General features: G+C 55.7%; 2 protein-coding genes across 3 annotated transcripts; one reads left to right on the top strand and one right to left on the bottom strand.

Annotated features, from left to right (window-relative positions):
• Positions 1–260: 260 nt before the first annotated feature.
• Positions 261–4,893, top strand: LOC147527141 (uncharacterized). Its single transcript, XM_086625913.1, has 8 exons — positions 261–386; positions 699–755; positions 989–1,090; positions 1,190–1,356; positions 1,428–1,563; positions 1,927–2,012; positions 3,899–4,092; positions 4,763–4,893. Exons 1-8 carry the CDS (start codon positions 261–263, stop codon positions 4,891–4,893), a joined length of 999 nt encoding a protein of 332 aa, XP_086482039.1.
• A 4,676-nt stretch (positions 4,894–9,569) lies between these two features.
• Positions 9,570–16,416, bottom strand: ZC3H12A (zinc finger CCCH-type containing 12A). 2 transcript variants are annotated; one of them, XM_086626011.1, is made up of 6 exons: positions 16,324–16,416; positions 15,932–16,242; positions 12,751–12,890; positions 11,736–11,970; positions 11,074–11,180; positions 9,570–10,970 (listed from the first exon to the last, which is right to left on the bottom strand). In XM_086626011.1, exons 1-6 carry the CDS (start codon positions 16,414–16,416, stop codon positions 9,949–9,951), a joined length of 1,908 nt encoding a protein of 635 aa, XP_086482137.1. In that variant the 3' UTR covers positions 9,570–9,948. The 2 variants fall into 2 exon arrangements, with proteins under 2 accessions (XP_086482137.1, XP_086482136.1); XM_086626010.1 differs by having other exon boundaries at positions 15,932–16,416.
• Positions 16,417–16,946: the final 530 nt, after the last annotated feature.

The raw sequence follows: 16,946 nt of genomic DNA, 5'->3' as shown, positions 1-16,946 counted from the left end.
AGCCCGAGCAGCGGCCGAGAGCGGACACGGGCTGGGGGGGCCGCAGCCGTGTCGGGGAGGGGTCCGCACGTGGAGCACCGCCGGGTAAGGGGTAGCACTGGGGCGGGGGTGTCCCCGGCTGGGGAGCCGGGCAGGACACTGGTGTGTGGTGGTGCCCTGCACGTCCATCCGGTGTGCAGAGCAGGGGGCGGAGGGTGAGGCAGAGGCTTCGGGGGGGCACGGGCACATCACCACTCTGTGTCTTGGTCAGCAGGGTCCCCATGGGCAGGCAGCGCGGGCCACCAGTGCCAAGGTGGAGGCAGCTGCTGCGTGCTGGGTGCTGGTGGCTCCTGTCACTCTGCGGGACGGTGCTCCGGGGGCTGCAGTGGCTCTGGAGGCTGGTGTGGGTCAGTACCACAGTGCCCCTTTCCCAAGGGCCTCCGTGTGCTTTTTCAGCTCCAAAGGTGGCACGTCCCCAGTCAGGGATGGGGTGCTGCCAGGGCTTCAGCTCTGTACGGGTGGTGCTGGGGGTGTTTGGCGCCGCCGGGGCAGTTGTGTGTGGGGTGGGGGTTGATCATCACCCCATGATCCGGATCCTTGTCCTGGAGGGCTGGCTCTGGGCACTCTGCCCACCCAGAGCCCTGGGGACATGGCTCTAGGCTCCCCGGGGCAGCTTTGAGCCACTGCTCTCACTGCATGGCCACCGTCCTCTTCCCCAGTACCTGCTGATCTGCTACAAGAGCTGCTGGGATGGCGCCTTCCAGGTCACTGAGGAGGTAACTCCCTCAATGTGCCCCCATGCCGTAGGGGCTGTGGAGAGCCCCGACCCCCCAGGACACAGCTGATCCTGGTGACATGGGCTGTCGAGTGGCCCTGCAGTGCCCGCGGGGCTGTAGGTCCGAAGGGCATGGCACAGCATGGCAGAGGTCCCAGGTCAGCAGTGCCAGGGACTACCCAGGCTCGGCTGCCCATGCACATGTTGGTCCCCGCTGTCTGTGGTGGCTTTCAGCTCGGCACAGCGCTGCGATTGAGGCTGGAAAGTGGCGGTGAGGGGAGTGAGGAGGAGGAGGAGGAGGACGGGGGCTCCACTTCTCTCCAGGCAGGCAGGTGGGTCCCGGGCACAGTGGTGCAGGTGGGGGGGCGGGTGTCCCTGGTGCAGAGGCGGGTGCCGTGGGGCGCTGGCGGGAGCAGAGCTGTGGTGCCAGGGCAGCGGCAGAGCTGCAGCGGCGAGGCGGTGGCAGCGAGGCCGTGCTGGGGAGGCTGGAGGCGCTGGAGGCCGACGTCCGCTTCCTCTGCACCGAGCTGGGCGCTGAGAAGCTGCTGTGGAGCAGCCGCTTCCTGGAACTGCTGCGGGAGCAGCACAGCCTGCGCCAACAGGTGAGTCCTCCACAGGGCTCCCAGCCCCCCAGCCCCCCTCGGGCACCCCGGACCCTCACATCCCGTCCCAGCTGCAGGAGCGGCCGCAGTGGTGGGACAGCAGCGACAGCCCGGAGCTGCCGGGTGAAGCGGAGGATCGACGTGCCACTGGGAGCGAGGGAAAGAGCGTGGCAGGTAGCAGCTGTGGACGGGGAGCCAGTGGTCAGGGTGGGGGGACGTGCCCAGGACCTGCCCCCTGCAGCCAGACTGGGGCTGGGGCACCGTGCTGAGTGCTGCCCCTGAGCACCAGCTCCTGCCTGGGCACTGGGCTGCCCGGGAGGGTCTTGGGAGGAGAGAGGGCTGGGAATGGGTCGGGGTGCTGGCTGCCCAGCCCCAGGGGCAGCTCAGGAGGAAGCACCAGCGGCTCCACAGAGGCAGCTCTCAGACCTGGGCCCACACAGTGCAGCTGCCCGGGGTCTGCTGCTGCCGCCAACACCGGCTCACACCTCCTGGTGCTCTGCACCAGTGTCCTGTCCCCACCGGCAGAGCACCAGCCATTACTGCCCCTCTTGCCCTTTTGCTCTGTTAAAGGACGCCAGTGGATGGAGCCACCCTGGCAGCCAGCCCCGTGGCCGAGAAGCCTTTTGGGACCAGCGGCTCCATGACAGGCAAAAAACGTAAGTGAAGGTGGAAGCAGCGTGCTGGGGAGATGGGAAGGATCCCTGTGTCCCTCCCTGCCCAGGCACTGCAGGACACAGGCCAGGACTGTGCAGTCCCAGTCGCATTCTTGTGTCCCTGTCTGTGCCTCCATCCCATTTCCCAGCAGCAGGAACCAGCCGGGAGGCAGCTCGGGGTGCACTGCTGCCTCCTGCACGGCCCAGGGTGGGTCACAGCCACCCCATGCCCAGGGCTGCCTCTGGGGCTTACCACACCCTGGGCAGGTTGTCTCTGGTGGAACCCAGCAAGGAGCATCTTCCTGATCCATTGCAATGTGTTGGGAGCTTCCAGGAGCGAGGAGTAAGGTCACTGCCAGCTCCTGGTCACCTTGCACACGCTGGAGACGCTGGGGCTATGGATGGATTGTGAAATCCAAGCGCTGCCCCATTTGCTTCCTTGTCCTCTCCATCAGCTGCTCCAACGCATGTTGCAACTCTCCGCCGGCTTCTTGCGACAGCGCTCGGGGAACCAGCACCTGTGGGGTGGCCGAGGGGCCTCATCCCCAGAGAACGGCTCAGCTGGTGGCACTGTGCCATGGCAATGCCAGCCCTGAGCGGAGCGGGCTCCGAGCTGTACCCACCGTACCTGAGGGAACCCACTTCAGCCAGACTCCAGACTGGCAAAGGGGGAGGAAGGGACTGGGGGCCCTGAGCCCCCACCCCAGGAGGACAGACATGGCACAGCCACAAGCCCCATGTTGGCAGGATCAGCCCCAGGCTCCTGTGCCGGGCAGAGGGATGAAGGGCTGCCCTGTGCCCAAGGCCTGGCTGCAAGCTGCCCCCGCCCTGCTGCGGGCACCGCTCCACTGCTGCGGAATACAGATGGCCACTCTGGGCTCCGCTGTGTTCGCCCGGTCTTTCCCCCGCGCGGGCTGGGACGGCCGCACCACTGCCACGGTGCAGAGTCTCCCCCCGCTCCTGCCGCGCTTTGGGGAAGGGGTGCCAAGATGAGCTCTTGCCAAAGCAGAGCGGGGAGCCGGTGCCCACCCCGCGGCACGAGGGCCCGGCCGGGGCGGTACGTGCCGCAGGGGGGATTCCATCAGGGAAGCGCTGGCCGTGGGTGTGAACCGCAGTGCCAAGGGCGGCACGTGGCTGCAGCACTTCCCGTCCGGGAGAGAATCCTGCCGTGCGAGAAGGCTCTGCAAATCAGCCGCTCCTTGCCCAGAGATAGGCAAACTCTTCTCCTGGCTGTTCCCACTGCTGGAAACATGTCCGGCCAGCCCTACGCACACACAGCCCTTCCCCGCGGGCCCTGGCACCGCACTGCCTGCCACCACCAGCTGCCCACGTCCCTGGCAGCGGTGACTCCACGAGCGTCTGGCACTCAGTAGCTCCCAACAAGTGCCAGGTAAAGGGGGAACGAAGCTGCTTGCTGGCAAAAGGCCTCTTGCTCCTCAGTCCTGCAGCCCTGAGGCTTTTATGGGAACACTTTCACTCCAGTTTTACTGCCAGCACCAGGCAGACTGCTGCTGCCTGGGAATTAACCCTGCTGCTGTCCCCACGGCCCTGGAGAGCACACGGAAGCCATCCATCCCTGCAGCCCGGGCTGCAGCCTCTGCGCCTGCCCCGGGGTGGCTGGGTGCAGGGGCCGGGGACAGGCTCCCACAGCCAGCAGGGATCCTTCCGCCCAACGTGCCCGTGCAACACCCCGCACCGTCAGCGAACTGATGCAACGCAAATAGCAGCAGCCTGACTCATCCTGCACCGACCCGGCTCCTGCACGGCGGCACTCCAGGTGGGACAGCCCCACTCTTCTTGGAAATACCAGGATAAACCAGGTGCTGCGAATGAGCCACCCCTGCTGCAGCACAACCCCCACCCCAACCTGGCCACCCCCTCTCCTGCAGGAATTGCAGCAGCATCCAGGCAGAGGCACCCCAGGAGCGATGTCAGACAGCAGCTTTGCAGCGACACGAGGTCCTGGCCCCGCTGCGGCCACGGCTCAGCTCTCCGGAGGTGATCCATGGCACTGTGCTGAAAGTCCCCTGCCAGCCCCACTCTGCCAGCGACTCTGCCACGGACAGGGTTCGGGAGGTGGAGGGTGAAACCACACGTTGGCTACGTTCACCACCACTTCCCGGACCCTGGAGCAGCCCCCGCGGGTGGGCAGCCCCCCCCGCAGCGCTCCACCGCTCTCCCAGTGAGGCAACAGCTGCGGAAACCTTTCCCCTGGGCCAACATGCCAGGCAAAGCCTCTGGACCTATTGCTCAACCAGACGCTGTATTAAGTCCAAAACGTTTGTGCAACGCGGCCCTTCGGGGTGCAGGGGAGGCTCGCTGGGCCACGGGCGAGCTCTGGGCGGCTTCCCACTCGTGGCCCGTGGCTTTACCAGGAGGGCTGAGCCCACAGCCGCTGCCACCCCCATTGCTCAGGGCATTCTGTGCAAGGAGACACCGAGACAGCAAGAACGCCCTTGTGCAGCAACGTGCAAAGCCCGGCCCGAGGGAGCACAGGGGTGTTCGGAGGAACACCCGAGGCACCCAGGAAGGCTGGCGATGGGCAAACTGCCAAACGCGTGGCTGGAGGGTGAGCACCAACCGTACCTGCACCAGCAGCGCTCTGCCACCCCCAGCACACCGCTGGCCCCTCGCCTTTGCCTGCCCTCCTTCCCCCTGGCAGCACCCAGACCCCCTCCGGCTGGGGCACCTTCCTGCTCGCTTTGGTGCAACGTTTACTCCGCAGTTACTCGCTTCCTGCTTTTCTCTTACAGCAGGGCTGCACCCCGACCGCCTCCGAGACACAGCGCAGAGCTGCTGCTGTGCTTGGGACGCCTCTTCCCCTCCTCCCATCCACAGGGATCCAGCCGCGCAGCCTTGGAGCCGGCTGGGAACAGTCATTTGACCCCAAACCTGCGCCCTTGGAAGGCGGCTGCCCAGGGTGGGCAGCATCACCACAGCCCCCGCGTGACACTGCACACGCGTGTGCTTCCATTACACAGCAGCCCCTTTCCCACGGCTCTACAGGAGCCTCAGGTCAGATTCCTGCCTCTAGAGACACGGAGTTGAGCTAGCCACATCCTGGAAATCCCCGATGGAAGGGAACCAGATGGGTTCAAGCGGAAGTTCAGCAAGAAGGGCACGAGGCAGCGGGGGCGGAGGAGACGAGCAAACCCCAGAGAGGCGGCCGGGGCTCCGCGGACGCTGGGTGCCTGATCCCTCTGGGCTGGGAGCAGGGGGCTGCATCCACTGCCCCAGGCCCTTCCTGGGTCACTGCCCAGCACAGGAGAAGAGAGACAAGAACCCAGCAGCCTCTACCCTGACCTCTGCCACAGCACAGCTTCCCCTTTCTTCCTTCCTTCCCTCTTTGGAGTATCAATTTAAAAAAATAACACAAACCAAAAAAATCCAAAATAAAGATATCCTGCAGCACTGACTTCTGAAGGAGGGCTTTTCCCCTGCCCATTTGTCCTTTTATTGTGCAGTGGATGATGTTTATTACCTTCTCTGTATTTCCAGCACAACTGAGAAGGCAAAGAGGAGACTGTTCTTCATCCCCAGCACACAGTAGGGGACCCCTCATTCCTCCTCACAAGCACCCCCACAGCCTCCTCACTTTGACACCAAAAGAGATTTTCCAACCCTAACCCTCCATCCTTGCTTCCCTTTGTTCTGCCTTGTGCCTTTGAGCAGGATGCAGCCACATCCATGCCCTCTGGCTGGGCACGGGCACTGGCACCAGTAGGAAACAACACAGGTGACAAGTGAGAGGGACTTGACCACTGCTGGAGGATGCAGGACGGCACGCTTGACTTGGAAGGGAAGAGCTGGCGACGGATGGGCTCACCAGACTTGTTTTGCAGAGCTCACAGTTGCTCTGCCAGCTCCCGTTGGCCCCACTGCCCAACAAACAATTCCTCTTCTTTCCCATGGTTGTGCCCTGACACTTCTCAGGAGCCTTCTGCACCCCATTCTCCAGCTCAGCCTGGGAGCTCCCCCTCTCCGAGAGAACAGCAGCGATTCCTCACCCACCCTACCTTCCAGGTAGGAAAAGCTGCTCGGAGAGGAGCCAACCTCCTGCGGGCTCAGCACGGGGCCTCCCCAACCGCACACGGCCAAGGCTGGAGGCAGAGCAGCCCGCTGCAGTACAGGGAACCTTCAACAGCATCTGCCCGTGGCCTCCTTCACTCCGTGAGCTGACCAGAAGATCTAACCTAGTTTAGGAGGATAAGAAACACGACAAGCACACACAGCAATCACGGCCAGTCCTCCCCACCGATGCACCCTGAGGAAGCAGTGAGCCACAGGACGCGTCTTGAAAATTCCACAATAACAGCACAGCGAGCGCTGCCCGAGCGCGGCGGCGTGCGGGTGGCAGCTCCTCTGACTCAGAGCAGGAGATCGGGGTGGGGAGGGAAGTGTGCAGCAGTGACAGTTCCGATCAGCATTCCCCATGTTCCCCGTGTTCCCCAGCAGCACAGAACAGGCTCACCGGGGCACGGGAGAAGCCGTACTTCCATTCGAACGCGGGATGCTCCGGGGCAGGAGGTGGCAGGTTTGCTCATGTAGGAGCCTTGTGTGACAGAACTCGGAGAAACAGTGGCTGGATTTTCTGGGTGGCACGGCAGCACACACAGCAGCAGTTTGTGGGAATAATTTTGACCAGATTTGCGTTAGGGACTGACCCTCCCAAGCTGCTCTGTGTGCCACCAGGACTGTCACTGCGATACAAAAGTTACACCGTAACCAAACTGAGTCGCCACCAGCTCTTCCCTTCCTGGTTGTGGTGATGAATCTCGGTGCTTCTGCCCTGATTTCTGTAGTTGTATCAGTTCAGCTCTGATAGAAACAAAACCAAACATCCTCCTCACATCTACACATCCTGCAGAACTAAAATTACCTAGTAGAACTAAAATTACCCAGTAAAACTAAAATTACTTATTAAGGTATTCTACTGGAAGACCAGCCTTGAAGTCTTGCAGCATTTTTCAACTACAGACCCCACTACAAACAGCAGAAAAGCCTTCACGTGGTTAAAAGGTCTGATCAAATCTGTGAGCATCCCTTAATCCCCTCCCCACTGAGACCCTACAGCCATCACACACACACAGAGCCACACCAGCTCACTGGCACTGCAGGTGACATCCTCAGGAGGGTTCCTCTCCCACAGCCACTAAATAATGACCTTTCAGACTGTGAGGTTCAGATTTCAGATTTGTTTTTTGAAACAAAGCACTGTCTCCCAGAGCACCTGCTTTCCTTGTTCTTGATTAACTAGAAACAGTCATTGCTCTATAGTAAATTAAGTGCACAAATTTGAAGAAAGGCCATAAAGTTACTTAACAAGTCAGATAAGAACGTGCTGTACTGCAGTACAGCAGGTGGGAGGGGAAGATTCTTATACAGAAACGTGAGCATTGATATTCCTACTGCATTTCCTTCCCAGTTCATAACAAAGCTTTAGAGCAAAGTCTTGACATGTTACAGTTAGCCTATTATCGTGCTCAACATCTGGCACAGATGTGCTACAGAACTGGATTAAAATATGCACTTATTTCCAGACTGTACTGTGCAATCGGCCATTAAAACTGAATCACAGCCTGCACTAGTTATTCCAAAATAATTAGCAGTGTACTATATTTTAGCATCCCAGACATCCGACAACGCTGCGGTTCTCATGGCGCAGTTGGAGCCACATGCCAGCACACTGCTGCCTCCCTGCCCCTCGGCTGCCCACGCATGCCCTGCGCAGCAAGGGAACTTCAGCAATGCCGAATAAACAGGGAACACTGGACAGGCTATTATCAACTACAGCAATTAATCTTTTTTTTGACCTGCCACACTGTACCAATTAACCAGCCTGTCAATATCCAGCCATCAGAGTGTTGCCACTATTAGACTGCATATGGAGATCTAAGATTGTCAAAGGAACCCTAAGGAAGGACAATCTCTGACTTTCCTGGAAAGCCAGTCAAAACATGGCATGGTCTTCCAAAAAACCACCAGAGATCAAATAATTCAACTCAGCAGCTTTTATTTATGTAACACAAGTTCTTACTTTGCCATGGCTTTCACACAGCTGCCTCCATTCAGTACATAAACTATATACTGCATAATGATACAGAAAGTTCAGCAAAATATCAGCTTGTGAGTATAAAATGTTAATCTTGTGATTGCAAGAGAAGAAGCATATATCAGCACTCCACCAGAAAAACAAAAAATACCACACCAAGTAACACAATGGCTGAGTTGAGAATAGTACTAATTAAAAACAGCAGCAAGCAGCAAGTTGCTGGACAATAACATTAAAAACCATTTTTCCTGTAATTTACAAATATGCAAAGTATCAGGTTACTTAAAATTAAGAAGCATTTTGCTTACTAACATGAAACATTACTAATTTGTAATGTATCATAATTAACCAGGTATACAGGTTTCTGTGTCCCTGTGGTTTTTATGGCACATGGTGCCAGTCTGGGCAGGTCACGCCTTGGACAAGCAGAGGGAAGAACAGCAACAGACAAAACGGCTCCTGGAGAGGGCTCTCAGGAACAGCTGTATTCCACTCCCCCCTTCCTAATTTGCCACTCAACAACCTTGGTTTACCCACGAGAAGGACATATTTAAAAAACATAACAAAACACACAGATACAATGTGTATCAACAAATCAACTGCTTCTGGCCTGCAAGTGCAAGAAACACCTTTGCACTCTCAGCACAATGAAATTCCAGGACCAGAACCAATTACTACAGCAATTGGTTTTGCATATTTAAAATCTGTTACAGTATCTACAGTAAAAAACACCTTACAGAGTAAGAGGGAAGGAAAGGGGAACAGTCTTACCTATTAAGTCTTATTCTACATTTTTGGATGCTGCTACAGTTTGACAAAGCTGAAGGGGACAGGAAAACGTTGCTAAGGAAGATGAAGCAACAGCTTCACAGAGGAAAAGATTAAGGAATCCTCAGGAACAGTACTGGCAGCAGGCCAGACGTGACTGCAGCTGTTTTACCCAACACTCAGAACTATTGCTGTCTGAAGACAAAAGGCACAACATGGCCATGCTCCGTGCCGGTGCCGCGCGGCCAGCCTCAGCCGCTCACCGGCCAGGGCGGATGTCGGAGCAGCAGGACGGCGTGGCCACCACCGCGGCCCGACCGCCGCGTTCTTCAGCCAACGCCGAACAGCTCACGCGGCTTCGGAGCAGGGTCAGCCCACTCATCCCGAGGAAGGATGGCCGCTCCGGCTCCTCTCCTTCCTGGGAGCCGAGCAGCCTGCTAAGCACTTGTGGTACAAACGGAGAGCGGCCTGTCTCAGGAAGGCAGGCTTAACGGGAGCGGCACGGAAAGCATCCTTAGAGCAGCGCACCAGTAAGGCCAGTTTAAAGCCAGCTAAACCTAGCTTCATACTAGATTTATAACCCAACGTTTTCCACAGATCAGCACGGCAGGATTTAGTAAAGAGGCTTAGTTACGAGCCAAGAACAGCCTTGACAACACGTTTCAGCCTTTGCAAACAAGCCTCACACCACGGTGCAGGAGTGCCCCCTTCTCTGCCACAACCCCCCAGCCCTCCCTCCCTACACGTGACAATACACTGAGCATCTAAAAACTGAAGCTAATGGGAGGAGCGAGGCCACATTCAGTTCTGAACTGCACACAATCCCAAAGGAAAAATCCTGCTCTGAAGCTGCAGCCTCTTCTCCTGTCCAGCACCCAGAGCCCCTTCACCTCTCCCTGGCACAGACAGGACCCCAAGGCTGCCTCTTGATGAGGGGCAGAGTGTCTTGTCTAGACCAGAACTACTTGTAAGCATACCTCATCTGGTATCCAGCCTCCAGCTGGAGCCTGGTACTTCCAAGGAATAAGGAGGAGCTCTCAGAAGGCACTTATGGCAGCTGCAGCGTGCAGACACTGCCCCTCAAGCTTTTCACGAGCGGGGCAGCCCTCGGCACCTGCCTCATATACCCGGGTTCTGGGACTTGTACGTCAGGATCTCTGCAGCCAGCCTCTGGGGGTCGAGCAGCCGAGGGAAACGGCTCATCACAGCATCAACTAAATGGGGATGGAATATGCCACACAGCTTGACGTGCACGTTGGCCCGCTCCTCTGCGAACTGGTCAGGGACAGCCCACTGGCAGGAGTCCCCGTAGGTTGGCCCCGGGGCTCTTTGCACTGAACGAGGATCTCGCACACTGGTAGATCTCACTTGAGGAGGGGGCATCTGGTATGGTTCAGACCAGTACTCGCGAGAAGGAGGCGGAGGGGTGTTATACTCACTGGGCAGACTGTATTGTCCAGCATTAGCTGGGTGTACAGGTACTCCATAGCCTGAGAAAGAGTGAGGTGGTCCTGAATGAGACATCTCAGGGCTATACTGCAAGAAGCTAGCACCAGATGAAGATTTATGGGAACCATGCTTGTAAGAGACCAGACCATTTTGCTCTAAGCTGGGAGAATGTGGGTAGACAGGTCTCTGTCTACCACAGGTGCAGACTGCCACCTGATCAGCATGGGAATGATCACAGTGACTGGTAGATCTGTAAGGCCACATGTCAGACAGTTGGTTCTCCAAAGACCCAATACCTGAGTCGAGATGCTCCTGAGAGATGTAAGACAGAGAGTCCATATGAGGCTGCTGGTACCTGTCAGAGGACCTGTGGCTCCCACTGTTAGGAGGGACACTGCCTGACACACAGCCTTTGACCTGAAGGAGAACATCGCTGGGCTTTGCTTTGTGGGTCAAGCTCTTTCTCTCTGCAGAGACCTTCTGCAAAGAGCTTTTATCACCCTCTGTGGGCACAGAGCACAAGAGTTCTGCCTGGGAACCTCTTTTGCCCTTTTTCTCCTCCTTGGCACCGGTACTTCTGGTAGGAGACAACCTTGCATTGGCTCGGAGTTCATCAGCTAATGAGCGCTGGGGCTGATTGATCCTTTCAGGATGGTAGAATTTACACTTAATTCCGTAAGTGCATTTCTTCCCTGCAAGAAAAGGTAGAGCATGGAATGATCAGCTCAATTTTACTAAATGCATGAATTACTTGCCCAGACATCTTGGTCTTCACGTTTAGAAGGCAGGTCTTACCATAAGGGCACTGTTGTTTCTTGTGTTCTGGCACTACAGGTTTCTTTCTGAGAAAGTTATCCAGGCTGGGGCCATGTCGCCCTAAGGGATCATCTGGAGGCATAAACCTAACGAAAAAGTAAATCTCAATCAGCAGCAGTTCACTTTCTTGGGTCAGGGCTTCCTTTCTTCTAGAAGCCTCCCATTTCATTGAAGGTTAAATGCTATCTGAGCCCTGAAAAGCTTTCCCTTTCCACCGCAGTGCCACCTCTCCTGCCACCTAATAAAGACTGGCATGAAGTGCTTCACTTCAGGCACAGAACAGGTTTTGTGCTCTGTTGCTGACCAGAACTAGTACTTGCTGCTGGGTCTGCTAATGATCGTCCTGTGAGGAAATCAAGTCCTCCTGGAGCAATCCTAGGAACACCACTACAGCAGAACTAGCCCCAGAGCATGAGCAGCTATTAAGATGACTCCAAATCCTTATACCTTTGTACCTCATCACAGTCGGGCACTTCTTCCCACCACACTTTCTTCTACCCAAAAAATCTCCGCAGGATTTTTTTTTCCATTCTGTACCAACATTTCGCTCTTTTCATGCATCACTTGCCATTGCTTCATTAAAACAGGACAGCATGTTTACACAGATCTTTTTTAAAAGCAGAGGAAGAATAAGAACATACTTGTCGTTAACAAAGGAGTACATCAGCAGACGCTCCTCAATGAATTTCTTCCACTCAGGACGCTCATTCTGCAGGTCCCGATAAGTATCATTAGAAACCACAATGCCATCAGACTCATGTGCCAGTTTCACAATGAATCGATCATCATAACAGACGACACGCTTGCCTCCAACCCGCCTGGAAGGAGTGAAGACCAGAATTTTCTTCTTTTCAAGGTCACGGAGAATGTACTGGTCTAGAACAAACACAACTGTGAACACACTTACATGGCCCAAAGGCCTTCACACAGATAAAGTAACATTATAAATAAATGACAAAATTCATGTAAAGTCATTTAATCTCTCCACAACCCAGCCTGTATTCTCATCCCTGTTCTTACCCACCCATCAGGCTGCCAGAGGTGGGTTCCCAGCTGCGGTGCCCTGCACGGCACCCGAGAACACCCAGTGCACACTGCAGAGGCTGCTGTAATACAGCAAGTCCCATCCACAGAATCCTTTGGATGCAAAGTGCGATTGCATCTAAGGCTGGCAGGCTGGTATCTTTTGCAGTGCCATACTACATGCAGAGATTTGAGTAGAGTTACTTAGAAATCTCAGCTGTTTGCAAGTTCAGAGCAAACTCCTCTCAACTTAATAGTTTTGACTAAACTCTCATCAAGCTTTAACTTTTAGCATGTAGAAATTCTGCACAGTCTACAGTGTCAAATATGTTACAGTCACATACATGAAGATGCGTCCCTGAAAGAGGAAAACAATGCAAGTAATAAAAGACACGAAGTTAGGATGCAGAGTAGTATTACATTCTTTGTTCTCTGAATTATTCCAACTGATCCAGGCAAGAACTTGCTTAGGGGAGAAGTTAATGACTAGTTCTCACTGGTCAGCTCAGCTTACTCCTACTACTCAGATCTTCCATTCATAAGTTAATTACTAACTAGCCAGAACTTTGCAAGCTCATTAAGTGACAAAGCAGTAAGTCTGAAAAGCTACTTTTGGTTTTTGTATCTCCACACCTGTTATAAGTACATCTGGTCGTGGCTGCTCCTTCCTCCAAGATGGCACAAAGACTGTAATATCCTTGTGTCCTCTGTCCCAAAACCACTGGACAGCTAGAAGGATACCTCGGCAGGAGAACACTTCTTTATTTCCATGGCTGCATCAAAGAAGGAAATTGAGAATTTCAGTGTTCAGGTTATGTACAGACTAGTCAGGCAATACACTAAGCAAATGGATCCAGCAATTCAGACAACCTTTAGCAAAGAAGTGTTAGAGTAGCACAGTCAGTACTCATTGCTCACCTTGTGCAAACAGCAGCACTAAGATCTTCACAGAATTATTGCTGCTTTTAGCACCTCAGCATACCAAAAAATACCCAAATCCTCAGTGGCAGGAAGAAAGTAGTCGTAAGTGTTGGAGCAAAGGCTGTTTCAGAGCAGCTGCAACTCTGGACTCGAGATCTTTATTTTTAGCCCTAAGTACAATGTGATCTTGAACATCCTTTGTCCTGTTCTGCCAGCTAGCACCAGTGGCTAACCTCTGCCAGTGTCAACTGCGCCCTCACTAGGTGTTTTTGATTGTAAAGTTAAGGAAAACAAGGCAATTTATGCACTCAAAAACATCAGCACTGTGGAAAAATGCACTATTTGCACGAAATTGCAACATTCTCCATTAACAGGATCAGTGCTGAATGTCTTAACAGCACTTGGTGGTTTGAGAACAAAGTTTGACAACAGCATCAGAAACTACGTATGATGTACCAATGCATCCAATGAAACCACGTACCAAAGCTGCTGCTTAATTATTCATTAGGTCATATCAATAAGTTTCCAGAACTTCTAAGAGGAAACCACCACTCCTGTTTCACAAGTGCCACTATTTACAGCGTAATCAGCTCTTCTGCTGATAACAGTTCTGGCAAACTTTCAACATTCCTGTATTACAGCCCAGCGTGTCATTCTGTGGATCTAATAGCCTCTGTTTCAGAATGACACCCTGGTAAGATGTACTATCCTAACGATAACTGGCCTCATAATTCAGTAAGATTCTCCCCAGTCGGGGAAGAATAAGACTTGGGGCAGGGGCAGTGCCCATCTACGCCTGAATGACATTTCAACTCCCCCCACCACCCAGCATGCTAGTGAACTCCTCCACAAAGTAATTAAAGAGCTTACACCCCAGCAGAGGCACTGCTGAGGAGCACTTTTACTGTACTACAACTGTACCACTAGAAGGAAACTATTTCTCCTCCTGTCCTCACCCTTCTCTGAAGCTATTAAGAAAAAGAGTTGGGCCAAAATAATTCTTTTATAAGAACTTACATTTAACACCAAAACTAACACCTAAAGAGACACTTAACACATCTTTATTAAGAATCCCACATTACAGAAAGGCTGACGTCAACAATCAGAGGAAAGATGCTCTAAAATTTTCTCCAGTGTCAGATTGGTTTTGCTATAGGCAGCCAGATACAGTTACTATAGCCTTTTAGAAACAAATGAGAAAAGCAGAGATTTTTCTTTTTTTGAGCCTCTGCTACCAATCTCAGATCTACAGAAGGCAGCTAATTGGGCTGATCTGATTTGGCAGCAGCCAAGAAAAAATTCCCTTAGAAGGAAGTAAAAGCTAATTTCCACGATGATTTGCATATGTTTGTCAAGAGCTGCTCAGGGAGGCCGCTGTACACACTGCAAATGAATCAGCAGGGAACATCACACCATCAATACAGGAAGTTTCAGAATGGAATTCCCCTTCCAGTAAATTGCTCAAAAAAGCCAGACTGCCTTTCTCTGTCAAACCCTGTCCTGTCGGCGGCGTTACTGCCGCCTGGCCTGCCCTGAGTCACACTTGCTGTGCTCTCTCCTGTGCTTTCTGGGACGACTTTCACAAGGAAGAGGCTCCTCATTCAAAAACCACAACCGATTCTGTTGTTCAAGCCCGAGCCCTTATCTAAGCCAAGCTTCACTGTCAGAGTGCCACAGCAACAGGTCTGTGCTCTCCCCAGACCCCCAGGTCACATCTTTTACTCTCGGGCCCCACTGGTTGCCATCAGAATTCCTTATTTGCCCGGGCCTGGCACCCAGCAGACTGTACCCCATCTTTTCTCAGTCCTGTTCTCAGAGCTGTCAACCACGGCTTAGGGAAAACCACACCTGCCAAGAGATCTCCTCTCAGCACTTTCACATTAGACAAAGTCTACAGCAACACACCGAGCAGCTCTGTGCACCCTGTTGGTGGTTGTTTGTTTTTTTATCAGATCTGTGTACACAAACACATGCTGCAAGATCTATTAAGGTGAAGCAGGTTTGCTTTCGATCTGTGACAACAAAGCCCAAATCAGAAACCTGGTGCATTAAATTAAGGGAGCCCAGACCCCACTGTGCAGAGGTGGGGAGTGTAGCACCAGGGGTTGGCATGGGGGCCTGCAACACTCACCATCGTAGGGAACAAAAGTCATGGTGAAAGTAGGGACATCAGGCCAATAACCAGCCAGCCCAGAGATTCTGGGTGCTCCACAGATGTCAGGGCTCCCGCACTCCCAAGTTACTGTTCCAACCCAAGGGGCTTCGCACGCTGCCTCTGGATGCAGCACCTGGCAGGACCCATGCCAACAGCACCAGAACAGTCCTGCCGTAGTGACACCATGTACTGGAGTGCCCCTTTGGCATCCCATCCATTCCCTACACTGTATGGAAATCTAACCAAAATACTAGAGTCACAATTTGGAGACTGGTGTCCAATGCAGGAGACAGCTCCATATTCCAAAGCCGTTCCCAATCAAATCTGCAATTACTTATTGAGCAACTTCCTGCTACAGAAACTTGCATAAAGCCATTAGGTAAGAGGACAATATATCTTCAGTTATCCTCCTCCTAAGACAGGGAACAGAAGGCAATGGCTTTACTTGGCAGGAAGCACACCCGCTCGTCGGAACCCTGTGACCCCCAGTTATGGGCTAGCAGAGGCCACGGCCAGCAGAGGCCACCGCGGCAAACTGCATCTGCAAACGTGATGCTCATCCTCGCGTGCTGCTGAGGTGCCCTGGAAATTATTACCAGGCGCTACCCGGGCACCCAGCGGAGCTGTTTGCGGTGAAAAACCCCCGGAGTTTTCCGAGCTCTTGGCACATCGCACAGCCGGAGGGCACCCAAACCCACCGCAGCAGCCACCGTGCCCGCCCGGCGACCCCGAACGCACCTCATGGCCACGTTGCTGCCGTCGATGACGATGGGCTTCAGGTTCTCGCTCTCCGCCTCCTCCGGGGCTGCGGCGGGCGCGGGGGCCTGGGTGGCGGCCCCCCCCCGCGGGACCAGCGGCGCCTCCGCGGCCTCGGGCGGGGCGTCGGCGCAGTCGCGCTCGGCCGGGCCGTGCCTCACCAGCTCCCCCAGCACCGTGTTGGTGTCGGCGCCCAGGCCGAGCTTCTGCAGCACGACGTGGATCTCCTCGCAGGAGTAGCCCAGCTTGCGGAAGAAGTCCACCTTCAGCTGCATCTCGGCGCCGTCGCGGGGCTCCCGCCCGGGGCCCCCCGCCTCCTCGGGCGGCTCGGCGCCGGGCCCGAGGCAGCGGCTCTCGCACGGCTCTCTGGCGGCGCTCATCCTCGCTCCGAGCCGGGACGCCGGCGGCCTGGCGGCCGGGAGCGCCTCAGGCCAGCCCGGGACGGCGGAGACGCTGCCCGCGCTCATGGCTCCCCGCGGGGCGCTCCCGGCCTCCGCTCACGCCGCGGACCTGCGGGCGCAGACGGGCGTTAGCGGGGCCCGGCGCCCCCCGGGACCCTCACCCCGAAGCCGCCCACCCCTCCCGCTTACCGGCCCGCCGCCGCCGCGCCGCCGCTGCGTCTCCATGGGGCCGGAGCGGGCCGGGCACGGCCGCCGCTTTATACCGCGGCCCGGGCAGCCCGCGCCAACGCGGAAGGGCAGAGCGGGCGGGGGCGGAGCGGCAGCCGCTTCCTGGTCCGCCCCGCGCCCCGCCCGGCCACGGCCCCGGGGCGGGGAGGTGGCCCGGCCCGGCCCGGCCCGGCCCGGCCCGGCGTGCGGCCTCGTCTCGGGCCCCGCCGCTGGCCGGGCCGCGCTCGGGCCTGCCGCGCCGGGCGAGCGGAGCGAGGCCGCCCGGCCCTTACGGTTCCCTCGGTCGCGGTGCGGCCCCGCCGGTGCCTCCCCGCGGAACAGCCCCGGCAGATGGAGAGGCGGGTCCCTGCCGCCAGCACCCGGCTCGT

The sequence above is a fragment of the Tauraco erythrolophus genome, chromosome 24 (assembly GCF_009769465.1).
Source record: "Tauraco erythrolophus isolate bTauEry1 chromosome 24, bTauEry1.pri, whole genome shotgun sequence".
NCBI lineage: Eukaryota > Metazoa > Chordata > Aves > Musophagiformes > Musophagidae > Tauraco > Tauraco erythrolophus.
Note: the sequence above shows the minus strand (reverse complement) of the source record. Positions and strands in the feature narration are given on the sequence as shown.